The sequence below is a fragment of the Aythya ferina genome, assembly GCF_964211825.1.
Source record: "Aythya ferina genome assembly, chromosome: Z".
NCBI classification, from domain to species: domain Eukaryota; kingdom Metazoa; phylum Chordata; class Aves; order Anseriformes; family Anatidae; genus Aythya; species Aythya ferina.
The window spans coordinates 41,140,335-41,159,802 of NC_140299.1; the positions used below are offsets into that span (position 1 = coordinate 41,140,335).

The window sequence follows — 19,468 nt, forward strand, 5'->3', positions numbered from 1 at the left end:
TCTTTTTTTTCTTTTTTTTTTTTTTTTCAGAACATGCTCAAATGATCTAAACACTGCCACAGGTTCAACTTACCTAAAATATACCAGAAGTAGCCCAGTGGCACACACTCTTGAAAACTTTTGCAATCACAATATAACTATAAAGCATGAGTAAACTTTTGTTTTTATACAAAACGTAGAACCACATTTCCTTCTCCCACACCCAATATCCCCTAACAAAAATCAAAACAAAACAAAAAGAAGCTCCGCCAAACCATACCTTTGTTAGACACCACTGGCTTTTTTCTTATTTTCTGGCTACAGTTTTATTTATATCACTGACACCAGCATGGCCAATGTATCCCCAGGTTAAAAGACGGGATATTATCAACAGTGGAACTGTAAAGTAAGAAGCTCTGTTGCATTTATAGCAAGACCAGGACGAATTTTGTAATGCCGTATATAAGACTAACTGTTCTGATCACCTATTTAAAATGTCAGTGTCATTTTTTTATAACCTACGTCTATCTGCTTTAGCTTTATTAATTAAAATGCTTTAACACCTTATAATTCTTCACAATAGTGACTTTTTGGTTGTTGTTGTTATATTTAAAGTTTCTGGAATTTCTGAAATACTGTATAATTGATCTGATGTTCCTTTTTTTTTTTTTTTCCAGGGAAACAACATGTACCCACTATTACTTATGTGCAATGGCTTCAATCATCTCTAAATTCACTTTTCTAATAAAAGTCTCTTGGAAAGGTAAAAGCAATCTAATGAAAATCTGCCAAAAATAAATTAAATTTGTATTTAAGAGCTTATGTTCCAATCCTATATATAATGGCTTAAGTTTTTCTAATAAAACTGGTTTCTAAATCTGTATAAAGCCCTGACAAGCTTTAAGCAGTTTCAAATATGAATGGCCTCTGTCTGGGTGTCTCCAATTTACTTCTACTCAGGAATGTGCAAATGATTTTATACAGCACGATGCTAGTACCACTCTGTACTATAGTATTTTTTTTTGTTTTGTAAATAAAAAACAACAACAAATCCCTAGTCAGAAATAAACTGACAAAATTTACATTCTTCTCTCTTAAAAAAGTAAATAAAATAACATTATTTAAAATGTGAATTAGCTATAAGACATACAATACAATTACATAGATACATATCAATACAGCACATTCAATTTGCCAAAAATTAATGATTACAAAGCCAATATGGATGCTGCCATATATATATATAGATGTATGTACAATGATTATAGCATTCATAATTGCACTATACCTACAACCAGTTTTAAATTACAAGGTGTTTTATGAGGGAGCAAAAAACAGCAACTGTTCTTATTATTTTTGTTTTGGAGTTGGGAGGGTTAAAGATGAAAAACGTCTCATTAGTATTTATTGTTAACTTTGGTAATCAACTAATAAGCCATTCTTTTTTCCACCTCCCATACGCTGCTGTAAGGCAGCAATTTCTGTGTTAAGTGCACTCCAGTGCTACTTGGCATTGCAGATAATCAATTTAATTACATGTCTGACCTCTGAGTCTTCTGTAGCTTGCTAGCAATCATGCACCTGGTCAAAAAACACCTTTCAACTTAAGCTGCAGAATAAAGGCTCATCAACGTGTGCTGCATTTTTGTTGTTATAAAATTGCACATTAAAATTTCAAGAATGATATTCTCACTGTTTCATTTACATTAGTAAATCTTTTTCTAAAGAACATCAAGAGAGGCTATTTTGATGAAAGCCTATCAAACGTCTGTGAATCAGTTAACAAGCAACCTTATCAGGAAAGGTTCCCTGTTGTGATCTCTCATCAATAACTTCTTGTTGTACAACTAAATGTGCCTTGATATTATTACAGAAACCAATCTCATGCCATACCTGACATAAAGAGAGATTTAAACTGTCTTTACAATAGTAGACCATATGCATGTGCATGGTGCACCTTGTAGCGTATTCACTCACACTGTTGTTTTTGGCATTTGAAAATGGAACAATTTCCAAAAAAGGGAACAAGGAGCTGAAACTGTTTGTTTGGCAGTTGACTCAATCAGGTCAGTTCCCAACTGATCAGTTTGGCATTTCAATTGGTATCTTATGTCTCAAGAGTATCAATTTTGTAAAAAGCCAGATTTGGCAACATTAATTTTATACAATAAAAATAATTTTTCTACCGTGGAAAAAAAATTAAAATGCTCTAACTTAAGAAAAAACACACAACTGAAGAAAGAAAAAAGAAACAAAAACACTGTCTCAGGCTGTAGCCACTGGGGAAAATGTAGTGTCTATGACATTTTTGTTTGGCATTTGTGAATAAAAGAGAGAAAAAATGGCACATGGCAATTAAAAAGAGATTCTACCATATTCCATGTACATCCTAGGTTGTGTCTTAATTATTTCATTACTGTCTTCTGTGCACCTTTCCAAAATGTGAAAATGATTAAATTTAGTATCCATACACAACTATAATTCATTTTTGAAATTCCAATATTGTAGTCCCAAAAGCAAAGACAGAACGAAAACATCCATGTCAAGAATTTAAAAATCACAGTATCAATACTTTTGATCCTTCAGAGAAAGTACATACTGTAAAATTATAATGGACTGATGACTTAAATTCTGCTGATAGCATTTTCCTGACCAAATCACTCAACAGAAAATATTTTACCCAGGAACGTAACTGGGAAAAAAAGGCCATTGTACCTTTAAAAAGATAAGGGAGAAGGCAAAGGAGGGGGAGAGAGAGGGTCAGGGAAACAGGAAATCAGCTTGATTTTGCTTCAATAGCAAAAATCTGCTATCCTTTGTAAGTGTATGACTGAGAATTTAAAACACATTGAGTCACAAGGTTTTGCCTAAAAAATGAGGAAATGTGCTGTGAATGTACTTCAGCATCTTTTGGTTTTCCTCCATATAGTTTAAATAAAATCATAATATTAACTACAAACTCTGTGGACATTCACAGAGTCCAGGCCAACAATAAATTAGTATTATGCAAATTGTTTTCACAGATAATACAGTCCCTCTTGTGTATCTTCAATCACGCAAAGTTGGTTTTGGAGGGCCTTGTAGGCACAGTTAGACCAGGTTGTACTCCTTCAGGTTTAACTGAAGGATCGTGTCCTTGACAGCAGCAAAGACGAAGCGGATATTCTCTGTGTCTGTAGCGCATGTGAAGTGGGAGTAGATAATTTTGTCACTGTCTGGATTCAGGTCTACGAACATCTTCAGGATGAACTCTCGTGCTGCTTGTGCATCCCGCTGTGGTCCTTTTAATAAGGAAGAGAAAATTAGTTTTCTTACAGTCAATTCAATATTTGAACTTCTTTAACAGTGATCTATTTGGAGCAGAATATGGAAGCAAGGCTCAATCTATGATCTTCACGTAAGAGGAGAATGGAAACCTTTTACAAATAAATACTATCATATGCTGGCTACTTTCCTCTGTGAAGGAACTGTTAAAAATAAAGAGAGAAAGTTCATTGCATCAGAGCTATCACATCCAAGTTTTATTTTTCCTGCGGATCATCTTTCTTTCTTAAGATGACTGTTAAAATGGAGAGATGAAATGGGTGGTTTATAACCACACAGAATGAGTAAAAGAAAGATGAAATCCGTAAAATAAATCCTTACAAATGTTAACAGGATTAGCAAGTTTCAGTATACACCTACTATTTTAAATTATACTTAAGTTCTTTTAGCACTGTAAAATGTATTTGTTGTACGACAATTTTAACAGATAACATAATGAAGTTGTATCCTAAACTGGTATGACACTGTCATCAACAGAACCTCATTTACATTAGAGATAATAAAATACATGTGCTCTCCAGCTGAAGCTGTTCAACAGCAAAAAGTTCATGTTCTAACAAGTCAACTGCTATCTAAATTATAAGAACAATCCTAAATTAAATCCTAAGTAGTAATTCTGAGAAGGATGCAGACTCTACGCAACCAAATCCCATGTTTAGTTTTACACAGGACAGAAGGTAAAATAGCAACTTCCAGAGTAGCACAGTGAAGATTCATTCACATTCACAGCCCAAAGAGCAGAGCAGGAGCAAGAATGACAGCTGTTGTTCTCCTGTGCTGCAATTCTATTCCACTATTCCAATACAATTTTCATAGGGCATTACTTCCTCACCCCCCTGTTTCTGGAATGCAGGTTTCTATGGAACATGCATGTTTTCTGTGCTGTCTCCTCTTATTCTTCCCATTAGTCCTGGTCTCGTTACATGGCAATATAAATACCTGCGTTCTGCTGTTACATATAACTCTGTCCTTCAATAGTTACGAAATCTCTACTTTAGGGAATTAACAAGTACATATGTATTTTTCAATAACTGGATAATAACATTTATTTTTAATACTTCAAGCTTACTACTGCAAACGTTTCTGATGTGAGTAACTTCATAAAAATTAGGTAGCAAAAGCATGGAAGAGAATTCACATGCTTTCCAGTATCTACCAGCTGCAAATCCTTATATCCAGCTTAATATATGGATATATGCACACGAACATATGTATTCATTCATAAACATATACAGACTACACATTTTCTAGGACTTAGGCATGTATATAGATTTGTAAGCTCTCTAAGACAGGGTGGAGGACTTCTCAACATTTTTACAGTTTCTGCACAATTGGATTCTAGTTTGGTCACCCAGACTCAAAAGAAACAGCAGCAACTATTCACACTACAAATATAGCAAATTTATTAAGAAACTCCTAGACTTTCAAAGATAACAATTTCTTCAAAATAGACCATTTATAGTTCTAATCAACTTTCTGTAATTTTGTTAATGCAGTTTTGCAGTAGCTAGACACTGTCTGTCTCTCAAAATCTTCTGAACTATTCAAAGCCTTTATCCATTTGCTAACCTGATGACACCTGTGCTGACGATATAATGTAATTTAAAATTTTCACTTTACTACAGTTCAAGCACGGAAAATTGAGGATTAAAAAAAAAAAAAAGATTACTGCCTTAGAAAGACCTTAGAAAGAAACAGGATGTTAGATTTATACTGCTAAGTGGTTATGATCTCAATAACATGGAGACTTTGAAAGTAATTGCCATATAAATCAGTAGTTTTCTTGTCTGCTACAGTCTCTCTGCATGATATACTAAAGACTATGAGTGTACAACACTATGCAAGAAGTACTGCATCAGTGTTTCTCATTCTTTGCTGCCAAATACATCCCTTTTTGTCTGTTTCACCTCTTCATTCCTGTCTGTAAGTCAAGCCTACTAGCACTAGCTGTGAAAGGATGACTTTGTGTGATACACTGACACTTGAGCATGTCTCAGTCCTCATTTCAATGCTTCCGGTACCATGCAACAGAACCGCTTAATTTAAAACAGTTCAATTCACCATCCTGGCTTGCAGTTCTCATCTCTACGCTACTTTCACCACTCTGCTGAAAACAAGAAAACAGAAGGGAGAAGTGATCCAACTGAAAAATATCTAATTCTGATCCCTTCCTCAAACTTGCCCACCTCTCGCATTCAGTGTACTGGGACAGTGGAGGACACCACACTGTGACCTGTGCAAGCCTTTGACTCTACCTTGCCAACAGAAGATATCAGATCAAACCATAACCTTGTCCAGCAAGATCTGCAGAATTAAGAGATAAAGACACTTCAAGACTTCCAGGTCTGCACTCCAACAGTTCCACCTTTATGAACAGCTCTTCATAAACCTTTTTTTCTGTCACCCATAGCAAAAGGCAGGAGAAATAGGGTTTCTCTGAACTGAGTGGTTGAGTTTGGTCTGTGTTTTCTGGACACATACCTAACACAGATGTTACCTCCTTTTAAGTGGTGATAACAGAATGGCCTGTAGACTCTGCTTGTGTTCCAGGATGTCATCTAGGGAACTTGTAACTATGAAATAAAGTTGCAACAACTAGAATCTTTTCTATTTAACTGCTAGTTCTCTTCTGCGCTATGAAACTAAACTCACTTGTGAACAATGCAATCTGATCCTGCAGGCTAAGCTGTTCAGTGTGAACAGATAACTTTCCCTGAAACAGGAAAACAAAGTTGTAAATTTTTCCTATTATTACTCTCCAATTTTTAACATGAGAGATAATCTTTTCTTCAGCTTTCAAAACTGCTGTTCACTCCCTGGTGGGAAAAAAGATTTTTTATATTTTTTTTTTTACCAAAGAGGAGCATTTAGTTTTCAGTCTTCTTATCATGTGAATTTGATTTTCTTTGTTTTGAAGGCTTCCACTCAGTTAACTTAGCTGTCTACCTCAAGAGAAATCTCTGAAAGTTTTATTTCTCTGCTTTATTATGATTTATTTATGATCTATGTATTTTTTCTGAGAAAGTAAATTAGAACTGTTAGAACAATTAGAACACTTTTACATAAGTGATGTAAAATTAGTATCAAAAAAAGTTTTTTTTTTTAAAAAGGTACAGTAAAGGGTTATGAAGAGTGATAATAGTTTCTAGTTTCTGGTAACTAGTGCTACCTGAGAGCTTGTAACACTGCTTTAAGCAAAACCAAACTTCAAAAAGAGAGTATGCTAGACAATATATAAAAATGAGGAATGCATTTTCACTTATTTTTATACTTCAGCTTCAGCTTTTACACTTCAGTTCCAGTGCTCACTCCAACATATGAAAACAAGAAGAATTCTGTCCATTGCTAATGTTGATAATACTCACCTTAACATTAACCATTTCCCATGAAATGTACTGCCATCCTACCCACAATTAATAGCAATATAAAATTAAATCCTAGCAATCTAAAAAATCCCACAAGACTTCAATTACATTTTTAAAAATTCCATGATTAAAAATTCTATAGCACTCGTTTGTTTTTTTGTTTGTTTGTTTGTTTTGTTAAGGAGCAAAATATCTCAATGGATCTATCTGTCTACCATTTGGACAAGACTTTTACATTTTGTCAGTATAAACACAGCATGAGCTCTGATGTCATTATACTTACCATCATACTCTGGAAAATAATCAACTAGATGGGAGTACATAATTTTCTCCTCTAAGAGATCTTTTTTGTTTAAGAACAGAATAACTGAAGAGTTCTGGAACCATGGATATGTGATAATTGTCCGAAAGAGCGCTTTGCTTTCTTCCATTCGATTCTGGAATAAAAAAGAGAGAGGAATTTAAGTGGTCAAGAAAATAATAAAACCCAAAACAATTTGAAATCAACTCGTGCCATCTCATTTTAGTTGGTAACAGATCCATTTTACGCTTTGCACCTTCCTAACAAAATGGATGGTTTAAGTGATTCAGCGACAACTGACAAGTAAGCAGGTAATTAAATATCCAGGCATTTTCCTTTTGCAAAGTCAACTCCCCAGGCATAAGTATTCTTTAAAACATAGGTCATGAACATGAATGCCAGAACAGATACGGATGTAAAGTCTGAATATGCATAGTTATGACCAGCTAATGAGCTCTTGGGTATTGAAATGCATGGATTCATGTGGAAGGGACAAGTACACCAAAACAAGATATGTTAACAAATTCAAGGTTTACAAGCATTATTTATTTTACAAGACATTTCTAAACTCCAAATGCAGAGACATTTAATTTGTAGAACGACCAGCTTTAATACACTTGCTTTTGGTACCTGAGAACACTTCCCGTACGTCAAAGGCTTATAATAAAACCTTAATGTGAATTGGTGAATTTGTTTCTAACATCACTGGGTTAGCCTTTATTTTATTGCCTAACTGTTCCTTAACTGCGCTTTTTGTTATAGCTGAAATGTAAGCAAAGCCTATGTTTCTATTTGTAATGATTTTCTGACATGGTAAAATTAATTATGATTTGATATAATTTTGAAAAGGTTAGGCTGACATCATGTGGCTGATGTCAGAGTCAGAACAAAGTGAGTTCAAAACCCGAAATTAACTTCCTCTTTTTTATTACTATTATTTAATGGAGCTGCCCTCTCAAAAGAACAATTTCACCACCAACAGGAAGGCTGTGAATCCTGCAGATTCTGCTTTTGTTCAGCCAGGAAACAATCTGTGAGAAAATTCAGACAGTTCATAAAATTTTACAGCATGCCGGAGTGATGGATGAAAATGGATAGTGAAATGTATAGGTTGAATAGTTAATACAGATGAGTGAAATCTTTGCTTTCTTCCAGTCAGGTCTTATGAGTCACACTGATTTCAACCATGCCAGGATTTCATTCAGAGAGAAGAAAAACTGAAATATCAATGGAGCTGAGCATAAAACCTAAATCTTCTACATATTCTGTATGGATTTCTTGTCTACACAAAACCTTATAGAGAGGTAATGGGAACACCACAGGATCGGTTTTCACTTTCATAGCCTTATGAAAAATGTAAGACAACGTAAACTTTAAACTACTGTTTCAATTCTATATATTCACCTGAACTCATCAGCACTTGCTATCTTCTAATGTGACACTCAGATAGTGAAAAGGCTTCATCACTTGATTAGCAGTGTTATTTCACAATAAATTTATCAGCTTTTGATAACTTCTCAGTAAGAAAAGTGCATAGAAAACACAAAGAAATCGTTTTTCTAGAGTAATCATTCCCCCTCTTCAAAAAACAAACCTTCAAGTGTACTGCAGCATTTCAAACTGTAATTTTGATCTTTTTTCCATATACATAGTACAGAATTGCAAAGATAAAATAAATGAGCTTGGATAAACTCATGACACTTCTCCCAGGAGAGCTAAGAAAACTGTGTTTTGCATAAATGGTTATGAGACACAGCATATTTTCATTTTCTGTTTGAAAGGGATGCCAAACAATATGAAATAGAAAAGGCACGCAGACTAAAGTACAATGATATCATGCCTGAAACAATTTCTGGCATCTAATCAGCTACATTAACTCTGTAAGTGTTCTGTATCATGAAGATACCAGAGGACAGGCACAATAAAGAAAAAAAATATTGTCTTCAATGTCAAGACTATGTGCTTATTTATTTATTAAGTATGAATCCTTTATAATATGAATTCCACATACTCTTTTTTTTTTTTTTTTTTCCTATTACAAATTTATAAATATGTCTAAAGTCCCTTTGGACTTGATTTGAAGCATCTTATTTAAACCTCTTACTAATTTAGTAAAGATACCACCCAACAAACAGATCAGAGATGAAGCAGGTTTCCATGATTTCAAAGAGAGTTCCATTAATTTAAAACCAATCTGGAATGCCAAAGAAGGGGATTTCCTACTACGAAGGCAGTATAGAAGTGATGCCAAATAATAAAAATAATAAATGTAATGAATGTTTATATTAAAGGAAATAATTACAGCCTTGAGAAATCATTTACAGAAGTGGTCTGTAAGTGTAGTCTAACAAAATGGAAATAAGGCTGAGCTGCTTTAGAAAAATACATAGTTCAGGATGGCAGTAACTGAAATCAGTATAATACTACCAGATTATCCCAGCCTTCTTCACTTCACTGTATTCATTAATACAATCACAAGCTTCAATTCTAAAGAAGCTGCTTGCCTCCAAAATTCATCCAGTTAACTGCATTTCCAGGAAGAGCCATGCTCTTCCTGAATCTATCTATTCTATGAATCTATTACTGAATCTGAGGGAGTACACTTTAAAGAGGCAACAACAGCAGATTGTTGCCCTTGCTGATTTTGCATTATATTGACCAGTCCAAAACAAAATCAACAGGAAGACAGAGTATTTTGGGAATGAAGAATGATACAAAATGCAAACTGCATTGAAAGAGCCCACTGGAGTAGAATGAATTCTTATGGTACAAGGACCTTGCCCTGTACAGTGGCACCAGTTGAGGATATTGGGAAGGTGAGACCATCGAGTCTTGCATACTAACAGGTATCTATGAGGAATAGTAACTTACAGGTATTATCTCAGAGTGTACATCATTACAGAACAGCCTTGACAGCATCTTGAATGAAGCATAAAGCAGCTATTAAGATATCAGGAAGGCTACAGAAACATTTTCTAAAGAGTTAGTGAAGGGTGATAAACTGCCCACATCAGTCAAGAAAAAGATCATTCTTCTTGAGTTCTGATATTGACAGGTTCATGAATTTCCTTGATCCTTCCCAAGGAAAATATCACTCAATGTTATGATCTACCCTACAACAGAGTGGGGGCAACAACACTTCGGCTAAAAAAATACTAGTTATCTTCTCTGATTGTAAGTCTCATTGCAATGTTCTGCAGTCATCTATACCCCCACAAAAGACACATAATAAGACAGTACCACTAGAACATCAAGAGGACAGATCTGTAAATGCAGATTTCACATCTTTCACATAGTTAGTATCTTGCGAAGCTTCATAAATATGTTAGTTAAGAAAATTTCATTTTAGTTCATTTCATGACATTCATAACTTTATGAATAAGATACTAAATAACTGCTGCAGTCAATATTATTTTACTGGAGGGAATGCTGTATCTTAGATGGAATAATGTCATGAAGGAATTGTCCATGAGCTTGTCTGTTTTCTCTAATTGTTGTATAAATTGGTGTAGTACAATTATTGTCTTCTACAGCTCTTGCTTATTTTAGCATTTGAAATGTCCATGGGGATCCTCTGAGTGAAAAATGTCAGGTATATCTGACAGCATTGTAAACTACGTAGCAGTTATTGCAGTGGTGTTACATTAACATCATAACTTACACATCTAAAGATCAAACCAAGAATTTGTTTTTTCAAAAAATACATAAATTAATGATGTCAACTCTGTTCTTTTTTGATGTTGCTGTTTCTTTTTCTTTTTCTTTTTTTTTTACCTTTATTAACCATACACCTACTAAAAATATTGTGGTTGAGAACTCAAAGGGACTCAGACAGAATAGGGGAAAAAAGCCAGTAACATATGTCCTAAATTTATACTCACTTAAATAAAAAACAAACAAACAAAAAACCACTACTCTTTTCTCTATCTTCTTGGTGCCACAAACTGAACTCACAGGATGGACATTATTATCAAGGTGGGATAAAACAAAGTACTTGAACACTGTAAAAACCTGGTATGTCTTCTCTGAAGAAAAGATAGGCACTTGTATGTTGACCTTATGTCTTCTGTTGATGTGTAGGTGTAACGAATAAAATGTAAGGAGTCTAACTCTTCTGTTCCTTCCCAGTAACTCCCCTATTCAGGTGAGTTGTCTTCCCAAAACTGAACCCTTTCTTAGAAACTAAATAACGATGCTTACTAGTTGCCTGAATTATGGGAAAATCTCTGGCTTTTCTCTGTACAGAGGCTTTTTCTCTGTCCTTAAGAGGAAGGTAGAGAGAATCTCATTAAATGCATATTAAACTCTCCACACTTTTCAAAAACTGTCCCAACTTCCAGCACTGTAAACTTGAGATTAACACCTATCATTATGAAAAAATGATTGGCCTTTTCCTTCGTTTGAATACTGTACCAAACATTGAATTAAACCATTAGCAAACAGTTTCATAGTTTCTGATTTAACAGAGGAGAGTCAAGAAGTTTCAAAGAAAGCAAATGGACAACAAAAAAAAATAAACCACACAGAGACGAAATATTATAGCTTATATATTAATGGGAAGTGATGGACTTTCTAGGAAAATATTGTATTTGGAAATTAAGGATTACTTTTGTTAAACATTCCACTGAACAACTCAGCATAATTAAAATCAATCAATAGCAAGTGCAGTCAATATTTGTGGGGGTAGCTGAACTATATCCAACACAAGCCCTAAAGGCAAAAATTATGAGAAGAATTTTGTTCTTACATAATTAACATGTAAATAACATGGATTCAGCAAAGCCACTCCTTTGCTTAACATTAGGCGTAAGATCATGATGGCACATGCTGTTAGGAAAGCGTCTAAAGGAAAATACCATTATACACTCTTCTACTTCTGTCATATGCTCTTTCTCTTCTTAGAATCTATTCACAAGAGGGAACCTCCTATATTCTTTCTCTGTGTTAAGACACTGGGACACATATTTGGAGAAGAATTTTGCCTTTGTTTCACCAGAATCTACTCATCATAAAATTAGTAATGGCAACCTACAACAGTTCCAGAATCAAATTCTTCAGATAACAATACTACTGATCCTACTCAATACACATTCTGAGTCCGGCTACATGGGTGGTATCAGAGTAAGGTCTACATCTATAAACAGTGCAGTTAAGATGACAGAAGTTATCACTATAGGCTAGGAGGACACAGACACCACAACTAAGTACATATACACTGGCAGGGATGCTGCTGCTTTGCTGATACCAGTCAGAACCATGCAACATGAATGAGTAACAGACACATACTTAATCTGTTCAAATGCAAAGAGCTGCAACTGGTCACTGTGACTCTCACACATCTTCTAACTGAAACAGCTCCGAAATGGGAGCAGAGTGTTAACCCTGAAATGTTGGCTGGAAAGCAAATTCAGAGCTCACGTACAGTAGCTTTTTATTTATGCAGGCTATTGGCAACACAGGAGCAGGTCAGTCATTGTGTTGTCTCAAGCACTCTTGAAAACCTCTGCAGACAGAGACTTCAACACCTCTCTGCTTTCTTCTCCCCACTGACAGACATTCAAGGTAAAAGTGTTTCCTAATAAACAACCTGAACCTCCAAACCAACAATTTGTGTCCTTTGCTTTCTGCTATATTGTCTACCTAGAAGAGCTTGGCTCCATGGAACACTTGCAACTCTTCAAATATTTGCTGGCAAGTATCAGCCTCCTCTTCACCAGACTAGACGTGTTAAGGTCACTTCCCCAGTCTTCACAGGACATGGGCCCTGGACCGTTCATAGCTTTCCCAAGAGTTGATGTGATCATGAAATTGCATTTATAAATCCTTTGCAGTGATTCCACATGGAAATGGAAGGGAATTGTATTAAGGATGTTGAATAGACATTTTTCTATTTTATCACTCAGATGTGTACCCCATGGATGTTTTGCAGTAATTGAAAGACGGCCTAGAGATTTTTAAGTAGATTTTATCTGCTTGAGCAGATAAAGCAAGATAGGTCCTTAAAATACCTTAACAGGCTAAACATCCTAACACAGCTTTACTATCTTATTTTAGAATGATTCAAGAATTAATCCCAAATCATTTTTTGACTCATCAATCTCTGCTTAGCCTTCTGCAGTCTTTCATCCCTTTGCTTATTCAATGTCTAGGAGCAAATTAACTTTTACAGACTTCATAGCAGATAACACTATTTCTGTTACACAAGTCATTTCTCCAACAATACTGCTGATCATTCCTTAAAATTTCTCCCGATTTTCTGTTGCTAATAATAGCTTGTACCATTGCATGCTCAACATTTCCTTCATTAAACATATGCAACATTACTATCATACTATTTTAAATCAGTTTAACTAAAGAAAGTTTGACAACACAAAATTGTTGCATTACTCACTGTTTCTGAAAAACACTCGTCATTAACAGAACACACTTTTTCTTACATAAGAAACAGTTTCATGACACAGTATTTGTACTGGAAATAAGGATGGGACAACGAGGAATATAAAAAAAGGCCAGCACTGAGGATCTGACCTTCTATTAGATGCACCCCATAAAGGAAGCCCTGCCAAACCAAGCTGGACAGTGCAAATTTTGAAAAGGGGGCAGGAGCAGTGCAGGAGCAGTATTTAATAGTTTGATCAAACACTAGGTCTGACTTCATAAGCCTGCTCTACCTCACCAAGTGGCTTCCAGCAAAAATGTACTTCAGTTTCAATGTAAAAGGCTACAGAAAGAAACTTGCCAATAACTAATGCACAGAAGTGTGCAGCTGGAGCTGATGCAAGCGTTTCTCAGCAGCTGACAGCCGTTCTCAGCAGTGGTGACAACCTTCAGAGCAACAGCTCTCTGACATGAGCAACCACTCACTGTGGCCTCACTGGCTTTGCAAGTACCTGGCACAAGGAACATGAGAAGCACCATCACTATTTTAACCATTCCCCAAGATGTGCTGGCCTAGGCAACCTCCCTGTTGTTCTTTTGTCTGTGTGCTTTACCTGCATGCAACTGAACAGAGGCATACTGACATTGTCAGCTGTTAACTTCACTTTCCTTGTTATGATAAACAGATGTCAGCACGAATTTCTTCCATCACTCTCCACACAAACTGACACAGTCACCAATCCAATGTAATAGCACCATCACAAAACACAGAAGAAAAAGTAAAGAAGACAGACTCAACAAGTGAAGAGAAATTTGTTAACTATAAACAGATTGTATAATGTTGGACAAAATTGCTCCATTTCCTTATTAGATGCCAAGATAGAAAGCTGCACTTACTCATTAATCATAGGAATGTCCACTTTTATGACTAGAAACTTCTCTTTATAAAATCTAAGTAAAACAGAATTTTTCTACCACGTACCTCTTCCTATATAAAAGGTCTTATACTAATAAATTATTGTATGACAATGAAACATTGACACAAATATAAGGAGACATACATACTGTTTTCTCACATTTTTATCAAAATGCAATTTCTGACATTTGCTCATTTTTAAATAGGTAAAAAAATATACTTGCTTCCACATAGTTTTTTAATCCCGTTTTTCAGTTTTTGTGTTAAAATTACTAATTTCTAATTTGTAATTACTTATTAAAAAATTCTTAGTTACTTATTGCTCTGGAAAAATATGCAATTAGTTCTGCAATTATGAAATTGGTATAATTTATAAACACTTGGTTCTAACAAGTCACATCCTTGAAAAAACACCTGAAGAGGGCTAAAATAACATTTAGAAGCCATACCCGCTGATACCCAGTGAAGAGAAACCAGCACTTCCCAGACAACAAAAACAGTGCTTTGGCAGAAGACAATGTACTACATTAATCTAAAACAATACAGAAACAGTAGTGGAATTACACTCAAAAATGTCTTTATAATTGTCTAGAGTGGCATCTAGTGGGCATACTGTAAGTTACATACTGAGCAAAAAATGCTCTTATCACAAGTTTTCTTAAAAACTTGAGTAATTTAAGTAGCATCTGCTAACAAAGCTAGGAATTCAGAAATCTTGAGGGACAGAATTTCATTGAATTGATGAGTGATAAGGTGGTGAGGCATACAAGCATTTTTAAATTAACAGCTTGCACTGTACAGACAACTGTTTATGCTGACACGGAATGTTTATTCTAGTGATAGGGCATTCAGAGATGGTAACTGCAGAAGAGGAGATACTGACACATGAAAGCATCAGAAAAAAAGTAGAAAACAACTCAAAGATCACCGTATTTCAGAAGTTGTTCAGTATCATCGTAATGTGTATTATTTTACCTGTGTGTTGTGGTTTTTTTTTGGGGGGGGGGGAAAGTCTGTGTTAGTTTGTCGTATCTCGCTTCTCCAAATATGGCTTTCAGCATTTATTTAAGTAGAACTGCCTGGCAGCACACAGAGACCCTACAGTGTATTTCTTGGCTAAAAATTTAATAGGGCTACTACTTTAAAATTGGGAAATAACAGGAAATCAGGAAGTGGGAGATCAGCAATCTTCAGCTATGTAAAAAAGTAAATACAGTATCAAAAATGGAAGGACTTCTGTTTTTTGCCACCAGCGAAGCATAATCTTCAAGTTACACTGCTACAGCTGACTACAAGACAAAGGACTACACTGGCCGTACAAATATTTTCAGGAATAACGCAGTAAGTGAATACTTCAAACACAGAGCTCACGAATAATTCCTCTATTTGATTTGCTTGCCCTGACTCTTTCTGCAAACCAGCCTGACGAAAACAAGCTGCTGACTGGGAAGACGACTGCATAGCTAAGAACTGTACTTGTAAATCACCTGGGAGAAGAACTCTAACTGCTCCATCAACTTGAAATTGCAGCACTGCCCTCGGAAATATATTGCAATTTCATGCACCCAGCAGAGGGACAGATGAATCAAATGACAGGTGAAATCCATCAAAATCAGCCTGTTCAAAAACCACCAAATCACAGAAATACTGTCAAAATAAAATTGGTCCAAAAAGTGGCCAAAAACTTTAGTCCAAACATTGTCGTCAACATATTTTTAGTGAAAAAAAAAAAAAAGATGTTAAATTGATTTTGATGAAATGATTTGAATGCGGGTATAATCAGTTTTTCATGAATATCCATGTACTTTCGAGAAAAATGGGTGAAAATCTTTTAAAATAAAGTTGTCATTGAAAAAGCTCCTTTTCTGGTCACTTTTTATGCTGGTTATTGAACAAAAGAAATCACAATCTTCTTTGCCAGCAATTGCTGCCAATAGCAAAATTTACCAGCAGCATTTCTGGCAAACTTGCAAACGGGCTCATGAATGTTCAACATCCCATTTCCATTATGATCTACCACTTTAACAAAGACAAATAGGCTCTGGCCCTTCCATATGCAAATGTTCAATACTAACACTTTATATTCAAAGTGTTCTCTAACCAAAAACCAAAAAGATAACACATATGCATGTGTGAGAACTTGTATGAACAAATACAATACATACAGCAAAATAGTTTTGGCACAGAAGATTAATGTGTTGTTTTCTCTAGTTTCCAAATAAACAATGAGTTCTGGAGATCTTAATTACCATGGAAGTAATACTGTTAAATAATTTTGAAGATCATTTGCGGATTTTAATTCTATCTCTCTGTCCTATACCCAATTGTTCTGGATTGCTGAATGTTGAAAAAACAGACAACTGAAGCATTATGTTTATTCATGATGCAGAAAAAAAGAAGTGCTCTGATCTCAATATTGTTTTCTTTCAGCCTTCGTGCTAAGCCATGTAGGACTAGGTTGTGAATAAGGAACACAAAGTGCTGGAAGAAAAGTGGAAACATGCCCAGATGTGAACCGCAAGATAGTTCTGATGTAAAAATGAAACATGTTCTTCAGATAATTATCTCCATAAAGAGTGAAAGTATTCCAAACTCTGTGTCCTCGTGCCATTCTCATTTTTGGTCCCTATTGAACCAAAGTGTGACTGGCACATTGTACCCATTTGTCATCCATTAACAGATCACACTGATGAACGCTATGGAAGTTCCATCTAGAGGCTTTGGATATTCCTCTATTTTACAGATTTATTTTGTCCAGAATCAAAACATGAGCAAGTATGTCTGCATCTACATACTGGTATACACACATGGATGAATTCACACTAAAAATATCTATCCTAGGTTTCAGATTTTCATGTAGTTTTAATATGTTAGACCTTAACTGGAATGTTTTTGTAACAAACCAACAAACACCACTGATCCACTCTACTTAAGATTCTACTTTGGACGATCTAAGAATAACAAGATTTTTCACCAACCCAAACAACAGACATCCTTGCACAGTGCTTTCATTCAGTACTTAAAGCACAGAAAACCTCTGTTCCTTAGGTTTCCACTTGCACTTGCAGCAGAGATACAGAAACTCTATTTTCTAAACACCCTGTTCTGCCTTCATATAAGTGATACTCCTGATAAAGTTGCAGAACAGTTCTTTAATGTAAATTAAGTACTATGTAGGTAACCACATTAATTCATTTATCCAATGCAACATAAAAAGGTTTAAGGGTTTTGAAGAAGTTGTGGGAAAACTTTACAGCATGACTGCAAAGACACTCTCCAAAGAAAGAAAAAAAAATTCGAAGCTCAGAGTCACAGAAGAACGTGTATCTTGGAAAGGACCTGTGGAAGTCACCTAGCCCAAGTCCTTGCTCTCTGCACGACTGATTTTGTCATTAGATCAGGTTGCTCATAGTCACATTCAGTCAAGGTTTGAACGTCTCTCCTAGAATGTTGAAGGCACAGGTCCAGAATTTCTTGAGCCAAGGAATAATAGTTGTGATTTTGAGAAACTCAAAATCCTTAAGTCACTTCAGTTTGCCTCATTTATTACAAAAAAATTCAACAAGAACTCTAATGTATGATGACACGCATATACATGAATTAGAAGGAGGTGGTAGTTTCCAAAAAAAACTTTAATGAAAATTGGATGACAACTCTCATAATCAAAGGCAAGAGAAGGAAATATCGGTTTAAGAACCAATTATTAAATCACACATTATTATGTTGAAACAACTTTAGGTGCAGCTACATCAAATAATTTCTTAAGATATAGTATGAGCCTCAGAACTAGCGTTTTCATGTCTCTTAAGTACATCTCTAGATTGTACATGCATGAGAACAGAAAGCCTAGATGGAGCTTCTTCTGTACTGTTTGTCATGTCATCTGTTAACAGATGACAAATTGGTACAATGTTCTAGTCACACCTTCTTTTTACGTCAGCAAAAAATAAGAAATGGCATGAACTAAAAAAAAAAAAAGCTCTTTTCCACGAACCCAGATTTTGAAACTATACAGTATTGTCTCTAGTCCTCATATAAACTCAAGTGGTTACTGTTGTTTCTGTATTTATTGCTCCGACACCATGAGATTTAGTACATTTATAAGAGATACCTATAATACATGTTAGTATGGAGCCTGTCCTGGAACATGGATTAATACACTTTATCTATGAAAAATCCTTTACATAAAGAAACAACTTGATTTTTAAAACGGTAAAGTTCTAAACTGTGCTTTTTGATAAAACTGAAGATTTATCCACATCTGCTCCTATAATTCTGAGCAAAAACCTGACCTAGAGGACATTTCACACCATAAACTTACTTATCAGAGAGTTGATTCCTTCACTTTTTATCTCACGTCTAATTCTGTCAGTCTTTCCTTAAATAGTGAAAAGGTCAAATACACCTGACATTTCAACTTGTAACACATTCTCCTTCATCACATCATATAAGACTTAGGGACAATTTACTTAATTTACAATACTATTAATGTAATTAGTATATTATGTCCTCTGGATTGAGTTTTGTCCTAATTTCCACCAATGAATCTAGACAGACTTACTGTTTTATTAAGGGCAGAATTTGGAACACTAAAATAGCCCTTCTTTTACATGTATTTAAAAGACAGAAGCATTTCAAAACTGTACATCATCTGATTTTTTTGAAAGGTGTTTAAATATACCATCCTTAGCAATTTCTCATATTTTATATTAATGAATCAAAGCAGATGCCTAGTTATGTACAATCTAGACACACACTTGAGAAAGGAGAGATAATGGTATTTTTGAGAATTGCCTGCCAGAGGAATCACTGTTATGATACTGCTGGGCAGCCATGCATGCTCTTCTTCAGGTTTGAGGCCCCGATTCTTTGACCTTCAGATCTTTGTCACTGCAGTGCAACTTCTTAAAATTTCAGTTTTCATGTGCCATTAAGTGCCATTCTACATGAGGTTCTGAAAGGCGGGCAGTCTGAACATTTTTCTCATTTTCAATGTATGATGTCCTCTTCCAGAGTATTTATCCTTTATTCCCCAGAACTATGAAGTCTTAAGTCTTTCAAGGGTATGAAGACAGAAACTGTGCCCAACTTAATCCCAAACATACCAAGTGAATAAAAGCCCTTGAGAGACACTAGCAAAGCCTCTCAACTCAGTGTAGCCTCATCTGATTTATAATCCAAATGTATTTCTCTCGAACAAGCTAA

At 35.2% G+C, this 19,468-nt stretch overlaps 1 protein-coding gene across 1 annotated transcript in view; it reads right to left on the reverse strand.

The window, feature by feature from the left end:
* Window positions 1-1,066: 1,066 nt before the first annotated feature.
* LOC311427487 (guanine nucleotide-binding protein G(q) subunit alpha) overlaps window positions 1,067-19,468 on the reverse strand; it is a 129,670-nt gene continuing 111,268 nt past the window's right edge. The window contains exons 6-7 of the mRNA XM_084504887.1: window positions 6,952-7,105; window positions 1,067-3,260 (exon numbers count right to left, since the gene is read on the reverse strand). Coding sequence (XP_084361013.1) covers window positions 3,070-3,260; window positions 6,952-7,105 — 345 coding nt within the window. The 3' untranslated portion in view covers window positions 1,067-3,069. The remainder of the gene's footprint in view (window positions 3,261-6,951; window positions 7,106-19,468) is intronic.